At 35.8% G+C, this 15,479-nt stretch overlaps 1 protein-coding gene across 7 annotated transcripts in view; it reads left to right on the top strand.

Moving 5' to 3' along the window:
- LMBR1 (limb development membrane protein 1) overlaps window positions 1-15,479 on the top strand; it is a 76,940-nt gene that overhangs the window by 54,888 nt on the left and 6,573 nt on the right. For all 7 annotated transcript variants that reach the window (XM_030481068.1, XM_030481312.1, XM_030480894.1 and 4 more), the window contains 7 exons: window positions 4,783-4,863; window positions 5,899-5,975; window positions 6,215-6,292; window positions 7,208-7,281; window positions 7,548-7,638; window positions 9,093-9,159; window positions 13,289-13,450. In XM_030481068.1, coding sequence (XP_030336928.1) covers window positions 4,783-4,863; window positions 5,899-5,975; window positions 6,215-6,292; window positions 7,208-7,281; window positions 7,548-7,638; window positions 9,093-9,159; window positions 13,289-13,450 — 630 coding nt within the window. The remainder of the gene's footprint in view (window positions 1-4,782; window positions 4,864-5,898; window positions 5,976-6,214; window positions 6,293-7,207; window positions 7,282-7,547; window positions 7,639-9,092; window positions 9,160-13,288; window positions 13,451-15,479) is intronic.

Genomic DNA, 15,479 nt, shown 5'->3' with positions numbered 1-15,479 from the left:
AATGACACAATAGTTATTCGGGTATCTATTAGATGTAGTGCAGAGTGGTTTCCACTATTCAGGTAGAGAATGCGATTATTTAGGTGATGAGTGACTGCTGCTGTTCTGTGTAGAAGTCTATGCAACAGTTGTTTATATTGCAATTTAGTAATATCACTTGTGAGGTAGACTTAGCCTGTTTGTAGGCATCTACTAATGAGGTCTGGGTTTAGGATGTGTGCAGGTGGCTCCCCTCACCACTAGCTGAAAGACTAGGTTTTCTCAGTGAATTGGTTAGTATTCAACATAAAGTGGAGCTGCAATCCATTCTTGTTTCACAGAGCTCTCACCAGCCTACTCATGAGAGGTGAAAGGTGCGGGGCTTAAATGTTCTTTGACAGGAGAGGGAACTAAATTCTGTTTCACATGCTGAGGGAATGTATTGACACCACTGTCTGAAGGAATGCTTGAAAAACCGTAGCTTGGTGTACAGAGGAGATTAATTGATTTAAGCTGAAAAGTAAATAAAAATCTAAACTTGGATTTAGTTTGTAGGTGAGGGGCAATATGTCATATGCACAAGAATATACCCTGCAAGATTTTTGTGAGTAATTATTTAAGTAATTTAAAGTATGGTTCTCAATTATGTGGCAAGCGTGGAAAGTTTCATCTTTTCTGCCAGAAGTGTTTCTAATATATAGAAATTATACCCAGAAAAATAGATACCATTTTTGCCACGATGAAGACTCATAATTTTTTTTTTTATTGCAGTTTTTATTGCATTTTTTAAAAATGTATACAACTAGAGGTGTGGTGCTGTGATATTAGAGGCCATAATCAGTGACTTAACACACAAATTGTGCAAGTATTTTTGTTGCTGTATCAGAGCAGATATATTAGGCTACATGCTTCCTGTGCCATGCCACTGCCACAACTCTTCCATATGTGGTAGTGGAAATATATGTGCTTTAGTAACCCTGCTGGACAGTTTTGCAGTAAAGTGTTCTAAAATGTATACTGCATTTGTATGTGTAACCCAAAAGTTGAATTTTTATCAAAACTGAAGAGGACTAGAGCACAGGCTTAAACGATACTTGGTGATTGTTAATGCTAATTTTTATTTTATTTTATTTTCCCCTTGATAGAATAATTGCTATCACACTCATAGCACTGCTTTACCTGATCATAATTAATGTTTCCTCAGACAGTGTCTGGACATAGGAAAGGGCTAACATGAATCGCTGTTCCCACTGAATGGGCTGGGTAAACCCTGTTTTCAGAGGAGGAAAAATGTTTAGCTGTGTGAGCTGGTGCCATTCTTGATTCATATGGATTTAACTATGTGACTGTGATGCAATTGATAGGGTATTCTGTAAAGCTCTTCATATTTGAAAATATATCTAACTGTGAAAATGCATATCTTCTTTGCGGAAACTAGTTTTCTTCCTTCTCAGGTGTCTACAGCATATAACTGAAAATTGGAGGAGGAGGGAGGGGAAAGTTTGATCGTGTTATCTACCCTAGTATTTTTATCTGTTGAAGAGATACTGGGCTTTGGGAAAATGTTTGTTTCCAGTGTATTATATTTCAGTACCCACATCACTCCTACAGTCGAAGAATAAAGCTGGGACTTTTTTATATTAAAAGAAAAAAGTTGCCTTCAGCTATTAGTTTTCCTGAATCCAAAGAGACGGGTGGGGTAGGATCAAAAATACTTACTTGATCAAAGTTATTGGCTCTGAAGGTATCCTTACCTATGTAAGAAAGATGAAAGGTGTTGTTTTTATTGCACGCTAGTAACAGTGTAATTTTGAACTAATTGGTGTTGAACTGCCAATCACCTAGGGGGAATGCAAATAGATACTCTTACAATTTCCTTTGAGGTACTGAAATCTTATGTCGAGGCTGGAAGAAAAACAGAATAATACCGTTAAATTGACCTTAAATGAGCTGCTTTGTGGCTTTCTTGGAGAATCCCTTCTAACTTTTCATTGCTAGTCCAAACAAGTCTTGTCTACCGATTTGATTTATTGGCTAGACAGCGCTGACATTGAACTTTGTGCATGTTTGAAATAAAGCTAATGTTATAGAGCCTTTAAGAATTTAGCTGCATCCTTTTCAAATACTCTTTTGACTGATCTGAAACTTTGCCTTCCCCTCTTGTAAAATATCCTTTTGTATAGCAACCTGTTGTTTGCTACTATTTTTAAGGAGGAACTACAACAGCACTTAAATATGATTCAGAATTTCTATTGAAGTATCTCTTAGGGACCTAATGTAATCATGCTGACTTTGTTGGAAATACTCCCATGAATATCAGTGGTTTAAGCTCTAGATTTTTATATTTGGGGCTGGAAACAACATATATCTTGAATAAAGCTTTTCCTCAGAGACCCCTAAATCAACTCTGGAGAAGAAGAATATGTAAGATGCTACCTTGTTTTCTTTCTTTTTCAACTGCTTCTATTAAAGTTCTTGAGACTTTTTCCACTGAGCTCTATAGCTATCCTTTTTCTCAACTCATAGTAATTAGTCATTCTATAAAATAGATGGTTTTGACTTTTATCAGAGGGAATGCATCAGCACAAAACCTTATTTTTATAATGATAATTAGATTTTTTTTTTTAAAGCCAGCTTTTTCTGAAAACCATATTGTGATTACTAATTTTAAATACACAGAGAAGTTAAACTGACATTCATATTGCACATACTTGAAGTGAATAGAAATTGTTAGAAAACAGCATTTGTAGGTCTTACTTGTTGGTCCTGGGATTTGAAATATTTATATATTTGAATCCCTGTAACTATTGCCACATACACATTATGTCACTGATATCAAAGATAAATATTTAAGCATAGCACAGAGTTTGTTATGTGCAAAAATGTGTATGAAACAAGCATGCAATTAAGCATTTAAAAATCAATTTTTGAAGCAGTTGGATACCTCATCGAGAAAGTCAGTATTAATACTTTGAAATAAAAAGAGTAGAGGTTTTTTGGGTGGGGTTTTGGTTTTGTATTTTTTTAATTTTTTTTTATTGTTGTTGGTTTTTTTTTTTTTTTTGTGTGTGTGTGTGTGGTTTTTGTTTTTTTTTTTTTTTTGTTTTGTTTTTTTTTTTAAGTCCAAGGAATACTCTTGTATATCTTGGTTTTTCAGGTAGAACTTCACTGAGCTGGAATGTGGATAATGTGGGAGCTGGATGGGATGAGAAATTTACTTTATCTTGTACTGAGATTGGATGGATGAGCAGACAACAGAAAATAAGGAAATAATGAGACTGGAATATAAAGTAGTGTTAGTCTGCCAGCAGCCTGAGTGCTGTTTAGTTCTTATAGGTGAATGATGAAGATATGAGACAAAAGCCTGGACAAGACTATTAATCTCAGAAATTTATTAGAGTTTATTTAAAAAAGGTACCTGGAGCATGGTGCTATTACAGGTTAGCCACAATCAAAGGTGAGGTCGAAGGTAGGGGAATGGTCATGAGGTGAAGGGCATCAATGTGAATGGAGAAAGAAGATAACAGGACTTAAGGTTTATTAAGACCTTGAATTGTCGCTGCCACAGAGAGGGACTGACTTGGAATAGACAGGGAAAATATGAGCCCTCTTAACTTATTGTCAGGTGAGATTATGCAGAAAAAAGGGATGAAAGTAGGGCAAAAAGAGAGTGTTTCTAACTTATGCTGGGAAGAATATTTCCAGTGTGTGATTGCAAAGGTTAAAAGTTAAATAATGAGATCAGAACTGAAATGGCAGATCTCTAGTCAGTGTTCCAGAGCTGTATCATTGCTTCAACACTGTACAGTGTTTGTATACAAACTGGAATCCAGGAGAGAAACCACAGTGAGCTTGCACTGGAAAAAATGGGTGGTTGGAAGAGAATGGAAGGTAGAAGAGGAAAAGGATGGAGAGGGAAAATGGGCTGGATTTCCTGGAGCACATGTATAGATAGGAGGAAGAGTTGCTGAGCAACTTTTAGGCAGAAAATTAGCAAGGGAGAGAGGAATTTATGTTACAGTTGTCAGTTTTCAGCTGCTGTAGAGTAGAGTTTGAGGAGTTGCACAATAGTGACATGCATATGCTGTGAACTCTAAAAAGGAAAGTGAAAGAATGTGATCTCGCATGTGGTTGTGAGGAAGATCTGATTGTGGTTGTCAGAGGGGGCTCCGTGGCACAGAGAGACTGACCAAATAGGGTGAACAGATATGACCAGAAAAGAAGTCAACAAGCAGGTCAGCAATATGGAAACTGAGTTTGCCAAGTAAAAAGGACTGGGGAAAGGGAAGGAGTGGCACAAGCTGAAGCTGCAGGTCTAGCCACCAGCTTACTTAGTTTGGAGGCAATGGTCCACTTTGCCTTTAAGTTGCTAAATAATAATGCCCTTGAAGGACATCCAGAGATTCTTTACATCTTGATATATGAATCATTGAGAGAGAGACGAATGGTTTCAGACATCCAGTCTCAGGCTGCCACACCATAACTGGTTTTTGGACCTGCGCAACAGTTCAGCAGTAGCTGCTCTTAGTTCTTGCAGCAGCCAGCCAACAGAATAGGCAGGGATCCAAGAAGGTCACACTGCAAAACCTCTGATGTGTTGAACTGTTCTGGTCAGACAGAATTAGAGAGTTCTCAACTAAGCCTCTGTTTTTTGAAAAGTAGTTGAAAAGTCTCGAAGAAACACCTGAAGTTTAAAGCCACAAGTGTTCATGTGATGCTTCCTAAATCTGAATTGTTACAGTCTGTCTTACAGCACTATAGTTAGTCTCATCCAAAAGAAAATTCTGTCTTCTGTGTTAATAGGTATATCTTCCACGGTGGAATACCAGACAGCAGAGTTGGAACGGGAACTTGAAAAAGTGAAAAGCAGGAAAACAAATCTAGGTAATAAACTTTTTTCCCCCTACTGTTTCATGTGGATTGCAGTTTAATAAGTGACCTTAAGATGCTGCGTTTAGCTTATAGCAGTAACTTCATTGATTCCAGTTTGTTCTTAACCAAATTTGTGCATTTGCAATCCTTTCAAATCAGCATAGTTTCTACAGTTACGTTACATGGAATCATTGCACCCCTCTAACAAACAAATTGAAGTAGGGAGTCTGAATTGAATCTTACTTTTAACATAACTTTAGAGAAATTGTAACATCTTAACTTCCTTGCATAGAGCTCAGTAGCATGTTTTTTCATATATATAATGATATGCTTATGATTATTTGGGATAATCTAAGACATTACTTTCCTCTGTGTTTCTAAATCACTTCTATAAAAGTCAAATTGTTTTTAAGAACAGTAAAATAATTCTTAGCAGGTTTGTGTCTTTTAAAACTGGAAAGTGATACTTGTGGTAATGGCAGCCACTTGACAGGAGTCTCCTCATTTATTCAGAGGTTTGCAGGATTTTTGCATTTATTGGTGTGTTATGTGCAAAACTAAGACTGGGAAAAAAAATTGTGTTTTCTTTTTAGACATACTAGTGATGTGCTGTGAGTTAGTCTTGTCTTTTTTGCCTTACATTGCAAGAAGAAAATACTGTTTAAATATTTGAAATTCTGTTCTGTCCCTTCAGGTTGTACAAAATATACATGTAAACAGCATATTTTAATATTAGGTATATCTAACCTTTGCAGAATTGCTGTATGCGGGGTGGGGGGGGCCGAAGTGTTGTAGTGAAACATGCCTGTAAACAAAAAAAAAATCTGCTTCTCTCTGCCCAGCCTTTCTCTAAAGAGGATTCATATTTTGCATTGCTTTGTACAGCTCTTCAGGGTGGGTGTTTTTATGAACTGGTTTGTGTCGGTTCAAGATAAGATTACTTAACTATAGTTATAAAAAGTGCTTATAGACAGCTGAATGATTTTTATATGTGTTATTCTAAGGTGATGTACAGTATTAAGCTGCTGTGTTTTGTCCTCTGAACAGAACGGAGGAAAAAAGCTTCTGCTTGGGAAAGGAATTTAGTCTACCCAGCTGTTATGATACTGCTACTGATTGAGACGGTAAGAATTTTTGCCTTTATTTCCTTTTTCCCCAATAAAAAGTATGAAGAATTCTTTGTCATCTGGGGGGATAGTTTTGAAATTGAGTGATGTGTGTTTAAATGACAAACTTGATACTCTTCTTGAACCTTTTTTTTTTTTAAAAAACTTAACATTGCAAAATCTGGTGGGGATAAATGATAACATTTTAAAAACGTGGAATACTTTTAAATAACAAGACTGTTTCTGCTTCCTTACAGTCCATCTCAGTCCTCTTAGTTGCTCTCAACATTCTTTACCTGTTGGTTGATGAGACTGCAATGCCAAAGGGATCAGGGGTAAAGTAAACTTTATATATGATTTCCATAACTGTAGTAAAGCTTTGGAGCCCTTAGAAAAGGGCAAGTGAGAACTTCTGCTTTAGTAATACTGAAACTAATGAGCCTCCACCTTGACTTTGCTTCTAGGTTTCGGCCCTGTGTGCACATAAACATTTATTTCATGTCATAGTGCATTTTTAATAAAACTAGTCCAGAATCTTAGTGAAGATACAGTGAATCACTAAAGTAAATCAGTAATCTGGAGTTTGCATTTTCCTCATGTTTCCTACTTTTATATGGACTAGAAATTTTTTTTTTTTTTAATTCAATTTCAGAAACTCTATTAAAAACCAATACAGAAAGCCTGTCTTGGTTTGTGTTCCACTTAGAAAACATGACATTTTTTCCTCTTTTATAATAAAAATCCTTCAAGAAAGTAAAGAACAGCACACTGAGGAGTAGTAGTGTCTTTAATCATGGGGATTTCTTTATGAATTTAGTAGTGCTTTCCCTTGTGTATTACTGTATATGAGCTTTCAGAGCTATGAAAGGTGTCTAGCAGTGATGGCTGCTCTGCCTGTGGTATTGTGAACAGCTAGAAGTGTCACCCTTTGAGACCTCTTATTTTAGTTTCCAAAGTAATGGAGTATGTATGGAATGTAGCATGGTAGGATGCAATATGCATAAAATATGAATGATTGTACTTTCTGTCTTAGTAATACATTTCACTCAGGTTTGAAAGCTAGCTGATGCCATTGCATAGGATGGGAGACTTGAAGGTTAGGACATCAAAATGCCCCTTAAACACTGAATTGAGAGAAGACTATTTCGTGTAAGATGTTAGGTTTTTTTGGTCCTGGTAGAAGTTAACTTTATGACATAGTTGCATGTATCTTACTTACTAAATCATGCAAAATATTTTTCTCCTTGTAGGGGCCTGGAATAGGAAATGCCTCCCTATCCACCTTTGGTTTTGTGGGAGCAGCACTTGAAATAATTTTGATTTTGTATCCTTTCTTTAAGAATTCTGTCTGTTAACAAGTATTCTGTCCAGTTTTCTGGGACACTGGTAATTTACTAAGACACTTGCCTGGGAAGAAGAGATACAGGCCGGTCCTTCTCAAGCACTCGAAGCATTTGTGGTTTTTGTTGGTGGAGTTTTTTTGTGGGGGGTTTTTTTTTCCCCTTTGGTTCTTAAGACTTTTAGGAGACTGCTGAGAACTTGAATGAAACTCACATTCCTTGGAGGTTCCCTTTTCCTTGATTCTCACAGCTATCTTATGGTGTCCTCTGTCGTCGGCTTCTACAGTCTTCGTTTTTTTGAGAATTTCACTCCCAGGAAGGATGACACAACTATGACAAAGGTAAGGTAAAGTCTGCGAGGGTGATGGCCCCCTCTCCTCTTTCTTGCCACCCAAGACAAACTGACTCTTTTAGTTAGTAATTGCCCTGAATGGCTCATTTGCGGTGATCAGTATTTGTTTGTAAGCTGGGTAAACACAAACTGGAAGATTTTCAAAATGCTGAATGAGTGGGAAAAAGGATGTGCTCTGTTTAGTTTGGATGGCATCCATTCACTTGTAAAAAGCCGGGAATAGCAGAGCTTGTTAACTAGCTATAGAAAAGCTAGTGAAAGAACTTTGTTCAAAGGAAACGTATTGCTAATGAGTAACTTTGATTGTGCTAACTGTACTTCAGGGAGCTTGTTTGAAATCTGAAGAACTTGGTTGCTAGAAGTAATACAGACAAAGTAATTCAAATTTGAATAATTAAACTAAGACTGAGGAGGTATATTCAGCATCATTTTGCAGTCTGAGGCTAATTTGACTTCGTACAATTTAGCACTGGCTTTAGAATAACAAGTGCTGTTACCTAACGCAGAGGAACATGCTCAGGTTTTTGGTAGAATATTCCCACAGCTGACAAGGGGAGGTGTTCAGTAACCAAGGAACAGATGACGAATTTAATTATTTTTTCCTTTGTGTTTCATTGTTTGTTTGTTGTTTGTGTGTTTTTAAAGTAATGTGTAGACATTTTTACCATAAATTGCTGGAAGTGAGAAAGTAGATAAACACACAGAATGGTTATAGTAGATAATTAATAGGGAGTTGGAATGTTCTTAATGTTTTCTAGTAATTGTTTACAGTACACCAGGAATAGTGTAGAAATAAACAGTGAATGCAGAAATGTCTGTCTACTTTCAGGAAGGGTTTTTTTTTTAATTATTTTTTGTTTTATTTCGGATTCTGATAGAATTAGAGCTGAAGAAAGTGATCTCTTGTGAGAGAAAGTTTCAATTACTCTTTACAAAGGCTTCACAAAAACTGGAGTAAAATCTAACAGCTGTGAATTTTTTCCTACTATTTAAAGTAGTCAACAGGCATTCAAGTGAAAGGAAGCTCTTTGTTGTAATTTTTTAAATAATGCTAATCCTGCAAGCAGTTACATACAAAGCTTAAGCTGATGTATCAGTCATCTATTCTAAGCCTGTGGAATAGGTCTTTTATCAAAAGTTTGCAGGAATTAAGTAAACAGTTGATGCTTTGCAACATGGTAGTCTTGAATTATTTTGAATCTAAGTATGATTAAAAGCAAATGATTACATACTTGAAATTTTTCATCTTGTGTGACACCATATGGAGAAGTGTGACAGAAGTGAGCAGGACTAGCGATATGTTACTGTAAATTGCTTTAGGTTCAGCTTAAAGGATGTAACTTTCAGGAATTCTTCTTTCTTATCTTGACCACCGTTTTTCTTTTATTTTTCCTTCAGCAATCCCATAGCTAATTTAAACGCTGTTTTATCATTTTTAAACAGATCATTGGAAACTGTGTCTCAATCTTGGTGCTGAGCTCTGCTTTGCCAGTGATGTCAAGGACACTGGGTAAGTAAAGTGGAAGTATAACACATTGTAATAAAGGATGTTTAATTGAGTTAACAAAACAAAAAGAACTCCCAAAACAGCCTGTACCTTTCATAGTATGTATTTAATTTGCCATCGCTTTCTGTAGAAAGAACATCTATGTGTGGCCTTTTCTACACTAACATGAGCTGTTGAACATGCATTCTACATACGTGAATGCAGAATATACATTCTCAAAAAAAGATGCTAAGCATTTTCTACAGAATATATTCTTTTAAAAAGGTAGGTTAGGTTTTTAAACTTCTGGTGGGAAGAATAGATATGGAGACTGCTTGATCAGGGCAGTATAAAATAGTTTCAACTGTTCACTGTGATAGTGCTCATTTTTTATGGGGAAAAAAAACCCCAAACAAAACCAACCAACTAAACATTTGGGGATTTCAGGTCTAAAATTCGAGATAACATTGAGTGTAAATGTCATCTTAAAAACAGTTAATAACTCTTCACTGAAGTTTTTTATCAGCAACGATACCAGGCTACTTTAATTTTTCCCTAAAATAATCTGCTTGCATTCTTTGTTACTTCAGTTTTCAAATATAAAAATTTGGAGTCCAGCATAATAGAACTGAAGAAGTTCTGATTTTATTGTTAAGAACTGGCAATAGCATTTGAAGTGGAAAAACTATTTTAACTGTTTGGAAAGTCAAGGTGTTTTGTATCTTCACTTTGTTTAATTAGGTAATCTTCAACTTGATTTCTTGAAGTTAGGTTGCAAGGTAGTTAATATTTTCTGCTAAATTATACTGTACATTTTCATGCTGTGTGTATCTATAGATGAGTTTTATTAGATTTACTAGATCATTTCTATAACAAACAAAAAACCCCACCTGTAATGCATTTTAGAGGGTTGAATCTTAAAATACACAATACAGAGCTAATGTTTTAAAAATCTGTAGGAAAATTTCACAAATGCAAAAGAACAGTTCAAGTACTTAAAATAGTGCAGTTTTAAAGTATAGCCAGTAAGATTAAGATAAAGACCTAAGAATTAAAACAGTTCTAGCACTTAGAGCAAGATTCTATGTTGAAAAATTAGTGGTTTAGAATAGAATTTTAACATTAGTATCGTGTCCACTAAGTTACTGCATTCATCACTTGTTTAAAAGAAAAAAAAGAAAATAATTGTTAATGATCTGTGAGATTAGCAGTTGATAATAAATGGATTCTGTGGAAGTAAGTATACGTGCTGGGTGCATTGTTGTCTCATAGGAAACAGATTAATGGTAAAACTCACTTAAAAAAAAGACTAACAAATGAAATTCCTGAATAGTTTGCCATAGAGATAAATAAAAGAAGAAAAAAGATGGAACAATTAACACACAGCTAACAAATGCACAGTCACAGCTGTCCAAACAGGATTAATAGAGTGTATTAGAGTACAGTGAGTCATGTGGTGCTTTGCAAAAATATCAGTGTGTTGCACTACATGCTACCGCCCTGTGGCATTGAATAGATGAAAAGAAATAAATATGTTAAGCAGATTCATAGCCTTTTCATTTTATTAAAAAAGCAAGTTTCTAGACTATATGGAAAAGCTTAGACTTCTTCATTATGGGAAAGGTAAAAAAGCAGAAGTTATCTAACACATGTACTGACCTTTTTCAAATTTTAAAAATGAAAATAGAATTTTTTGCAAGTTTCATAGCATTTGTATTAGATATGCAGGTGATGCAGGTCTCTAATAATTCTTTTAGAACTCTAGGAAAGTTTTTACTAAAATGAGTTCGTGCATTTTTTTAGCCTTTTAATAGTCCTCCTTCAAAAATGTTTCACACCAGCACCATATTGCCAACCACTGAGAAGCAAACTGGGAGTAGGGCACTTAACAGTCAAGAAAACAGAAACAAAGAATTGCAAATAAAATTGGTATTTCTAATATACAAAGTTTTCCCAGAATTCCACTCTGGAGTGTTATCGTTTAAGTAAATAGTGATTTTTGAACATACTTGCATGTACAATCTAAAAACATAGTGGGTTTTTTTTTTTGTTGTTTCTTTTTTTTTTTTAAATCTAAATAATTCTTTAGTATGGTAAATTGTTGCCAACTTTCTTGGGTATGTTTGTGTCCACTACAGCCGTCGCTTTCTGTTCAGCTACTGAATATTTTTTCAAATTGGAGTCTTGGAAATGTTTTCCTTTGTGGGCTGCATAGATACTGCTTCTGTAAGAAAGTCACTGAAAGCTTTTTAACACTTTTCTCCCACAAATTTACAAAATTATACTGTCAGATCTTCTCTGATGAGCAGTGACTTTATTTTAAGAGAAAAATGTAATTTATGGACAGTATTTTTCCCACCTGCTCTAATAGAAGTATCAGGCTTAATTTTTGTTTGTCCTTACAACGCCTGCTCTATTGCTAGCTATTCTTCTGAACCTCGTTGTGCCAAGGAGTATTATTTCTTTTCCAGAGAACTCTTCACTCAGTGCTCTACCTGTTTTGTTTCTTTTCCTTTAAAGGTCTGGAAGGCTCTATGTTCAAACCTGACTTTCTCAATTTTCCTGTAGCTGTACAGTCTGACTAAAACACTCTGCTTCTTTTGAGAATGTTAAGGACACTGTTTGCCTTCAAGTGTGAAAGCAGCTTTGTGTTTATTGTCCTTCATCCGTTTACCAGTTAATTCAGTTGGCTGGTTTCTTCTTTTTGTGCTAAGACCTTCTGTGCTTTTTTGACATTTCTCCCTGCTTCTCTTGCTAGTTTGATCAGCTTCAGTGACTTTTTTCCCCCCCTTATCCTGCTTTTCATTTGCTTAATTTTTGACATGTTTTTCTTAGATGTCAAATTTGATTCCCATGTTTTTAATTTAAACAACTGATGCTGAGTACAAGGAGCATTTGTATCTCTTACTATTGTGATAGCTGGCTGTAAGTCTTGGGTCTCAAGATACAATGAGATTCAGAAGTGCCAGGTTTACCCTTGAAAGGAAGATAACTGACCCTTTATTCTGCCTCTCTTCATTTATTATCACTGTTGAAGTCATGGTTCTTCAAAGCCCCCAAACCTTTTCAAAATAGGATGATAGGAGACTCACTTCCAGGAACTTCTGAGCCAGGTTATTTTCTGATTGCCTAGTTTTCTGCTGCCATTTCAGTTCTGGGATGAGGAAAGCTTCCTTCCTTTGCACTGTAGGTCTCAACTGTGAGAGCACACATCATTGACATCATCTGTGCAAATCTTTTTGGGGAATATAATGGTTCATCAATCCTAGACAACTGTTGTTTGGGTATCATCTCAATATTCTGCCTTTTATTCAGTGCAGTCCTGACACAGGCCTGGCAAAGGAACAACTGATGGCTCTTCCTCTTCTGCCTTCTGGGGTGGACCCTGCAGCTCATAGGCACTTCGACATTTTGGAAGAATTTTGCTCACTTAACTGTAGTGGTTGACTAGCCTTTGATCAGCTCAAAGCTCAGGCATCAGTGTTATGAGGTCCGCTGTGAACAGCTGTCAGCACTGTCTTTCAGTCAAACTCTTTTCCTTCTGTGCAAATGCTTGGTGGCTGTGGTGGTGGGTAGATCTAGGAGAAAAACTACAGTTGGAAAGATGTCTTTGAACTTTGGCTTCGAAAGCAGTGGCTCCGAAAAAACACTTACAAAGGCTAAGTGTTTGCTGTAAGATGTTGTGGCTCTAATGGAAAGGCTTTTTGCTACCTATATTTTTAATTAAGAAAGCCCACGACACATTTCGTCCTTTTCTGGAATAGATATGGATTTCATATCTATGAAGATATGAGATTTCAAGCAGTTTTCATACTAATACTGATGTTTTTCTTTCCTAGTTATATTTACTGAAGTTACAAAAGCAGAATTCTTATCTAAATAGACAATTTACTTAAAATCACATTATTCAAGCATTTCACTAGGAAACTTAAGAAACACTTTGATAAGTGTGTCTTACAGTTTTATAGTGGTCAATGAAGTGGAAAATGACTTGAGAACATTGTCTTGTGTGTGTTAACCATGTGTCTAGTGTAAGTAGTGTGTTGTCTGAAAGAATTTTCCTTCCCTATGTAAAAAATGATACAATGAAATTTTTGTTTCTTAAAAAATGTGATCAAGGCTTTGATGTAAATCTTAAATGCAATTTTAACAGGAATCACCAGATTTGATCTGCTTGGAGACTTTGGAAGGTTTAACTGGCTGGGAAACTTCTATATTGTATTATCTTACAACTTGCTCTTTGCTATCATGACAACATTATGTCTGGTCAGAAAGTTCACTTCTGCTGTGCGAGAAGAGCTCCTGAAGGCATTAGGTAATATAGCACTGAAAATTTAGTTTGTACTTGAACATTTCATTTCTCCAGTGTTTGATAGCCTTCATGTGCTACTGATAACTTTCTGTTACAACTGACAGAAAAGTTTCTTTTGGTGGAAGTTTCTGTAAGTTAAGATGTGAGAATGTATAGCTTTGTAGTATTTTTTGTGAGAGTTGAGAGCTAAGGTACAGTGTTGATCTTAATGATGTGCCCATGTACTTCCTGATCTGCAGTTACATTATGAGCCTTTAGAGAGCACAGAAACATTCCAATTGCTACCGAACAATTATTTGAAAATACAACTTCCACTTGTGTGTGGGTTTGCTTTTTTCTTTTGTGTTTAAAGCAGTTTGTTAATTCACTAAAAACAGTTTTGTGGCAATCTGAACTGCTTTGTTGTGATGCCTTTTTTGAGCACTACCTGTTCAGAATATACAGAAACTTAGTAACTGGCAGAGTAAAACCTGTGCTTGATATAATCAAAATTTTGATCAAATCGTGCATTCATGTTTCTTTGCCATAGAAGAATGCTTGAAACGTATTTCATACTAAGAGGATAAAATGTACATATTTAGCAATAGTGTTTTTACTACATCTTTAGTGATTAATGAAGCTCCTACCTCTTTAGAACCCTAGAATAGTATTTACTGAAATTGAAAGGACTAATGGTGAAACTTCAGTGTTATTTATAACTGTGGATTCAGTTTGTAGTGCCTAAAAGGTGCTCTTGTTAGTTTTCACTGATTACTGTTTTCCACAGTCGCAACCCTGATAAACAAAATCCAGGCTTTTCCTAGAGTGCACCTCTACTGGTGGCAATTAAGTTAAAATCAGACCTACTAAATAGGGAAATACAAAATGACTGATTGTGTAGGATTAAAACAAGCCATTCTGTGATTTTTGATGTTGAGTTTTGAAGCTCCAGGGGAACGGATTAGTAGGCCAGGGCTGTGTAAATCTCTCCATTGATTTTTATGCCGAAAATGTTTTCAGAGAAGTTCCATTGTTGATTGAGACAGATATGTGATGCAAGTATGATGTATCTGACATTATCCCCCAGCTTTTAGTTAAGGTTGTTTTATGAGAAGACCTCGATTCATCTCTTTCAGTTGACTTGCATAATCCTATTTTTTTGGAGCAACTGTTTTGACTGTAAAGGGATTACTTTGTATAATGTAATGGCTGTTGCAGAGCTCTGAAGGAAATAAATTAACATCAGTCAGCATGGGCTTATAGCAACAGGTCTGGTAAAACTTTAAAGTTTCTGTCTTAAAGCAAATGATTTAAAAGATTTATCTTGATAATTCATGGGACATCACTGTATAAAATATACAGTGTTTAGATAAAAAATACAGGCAAATTAAAAAGCTTCAAAATGCAGGTGTAGTAGGATAATGGTCACTGGATGGCACCACTTTAAGGGATATTTTAGGGATTTTTTTTTTGCCACTTGCTATCATATATTGTGTGACTTTGTGAAAATATTGTGATCAAAATGGAGAAGAAATTGGTAAAAGGTTTACATTTGACAGAAGCAGGAAGTTATAAATCCTGAAGAGTGCAGGTTTCCTGACACAAACTGGGTTTGTTTTCAATGCTATGCATAACAAACAGTGGTGTTAAAAAATGTCTCATGGAATTCAAAGAATGAGAACCAAAATTTGTGTGCTCATTTCTCCCACACGCTGGGAACTGTGATGCTGAGGATTAGAGGTTGGTGGAACATCACAGGTAATTATTGGAAGTTAACATCCCACTGCAGGCTTGTGACCAAAAGAATTCATGTAATATTGGGACTTACAAGTAATACAGTACTGAGGAGCTCTTTGTTTGTGTTTTTGAGTAATGCAGTCAATTTTGGAATTCCAGTGATGCAAGAAATTTAGCTTGGTACATCATGGTACTTCAGTAAGACGTTCTGTATAGTCTATGTTAAATGAGTAAGAAGCTCTTTCCATTTTTGAGCCTTAATTTTAGAGACTTGATAGGAGACTTCAGAGGGAAACCGTAGCAAGCAAGGAAGGAC

This window comes from Strigops habroptila, chromosome 1 (genome assembly GCF_004027225.2).
Source record: "Strigops habroptila isolate Jane chromosome 1, bStrHab1.2.pri, whole genome shotgun sequence".
Lineage (NCBI taxonomy): Eukaryota > Metazoa > Chordata > Aves > Psittaciformes > Psittacidae > Strigops > Strigops habroptila.
The sequence above is the reverse complement of the archived record's forward strand: the minus strand, read 5'-3'. Positions and strand labels throughout refer to the sequence as shown.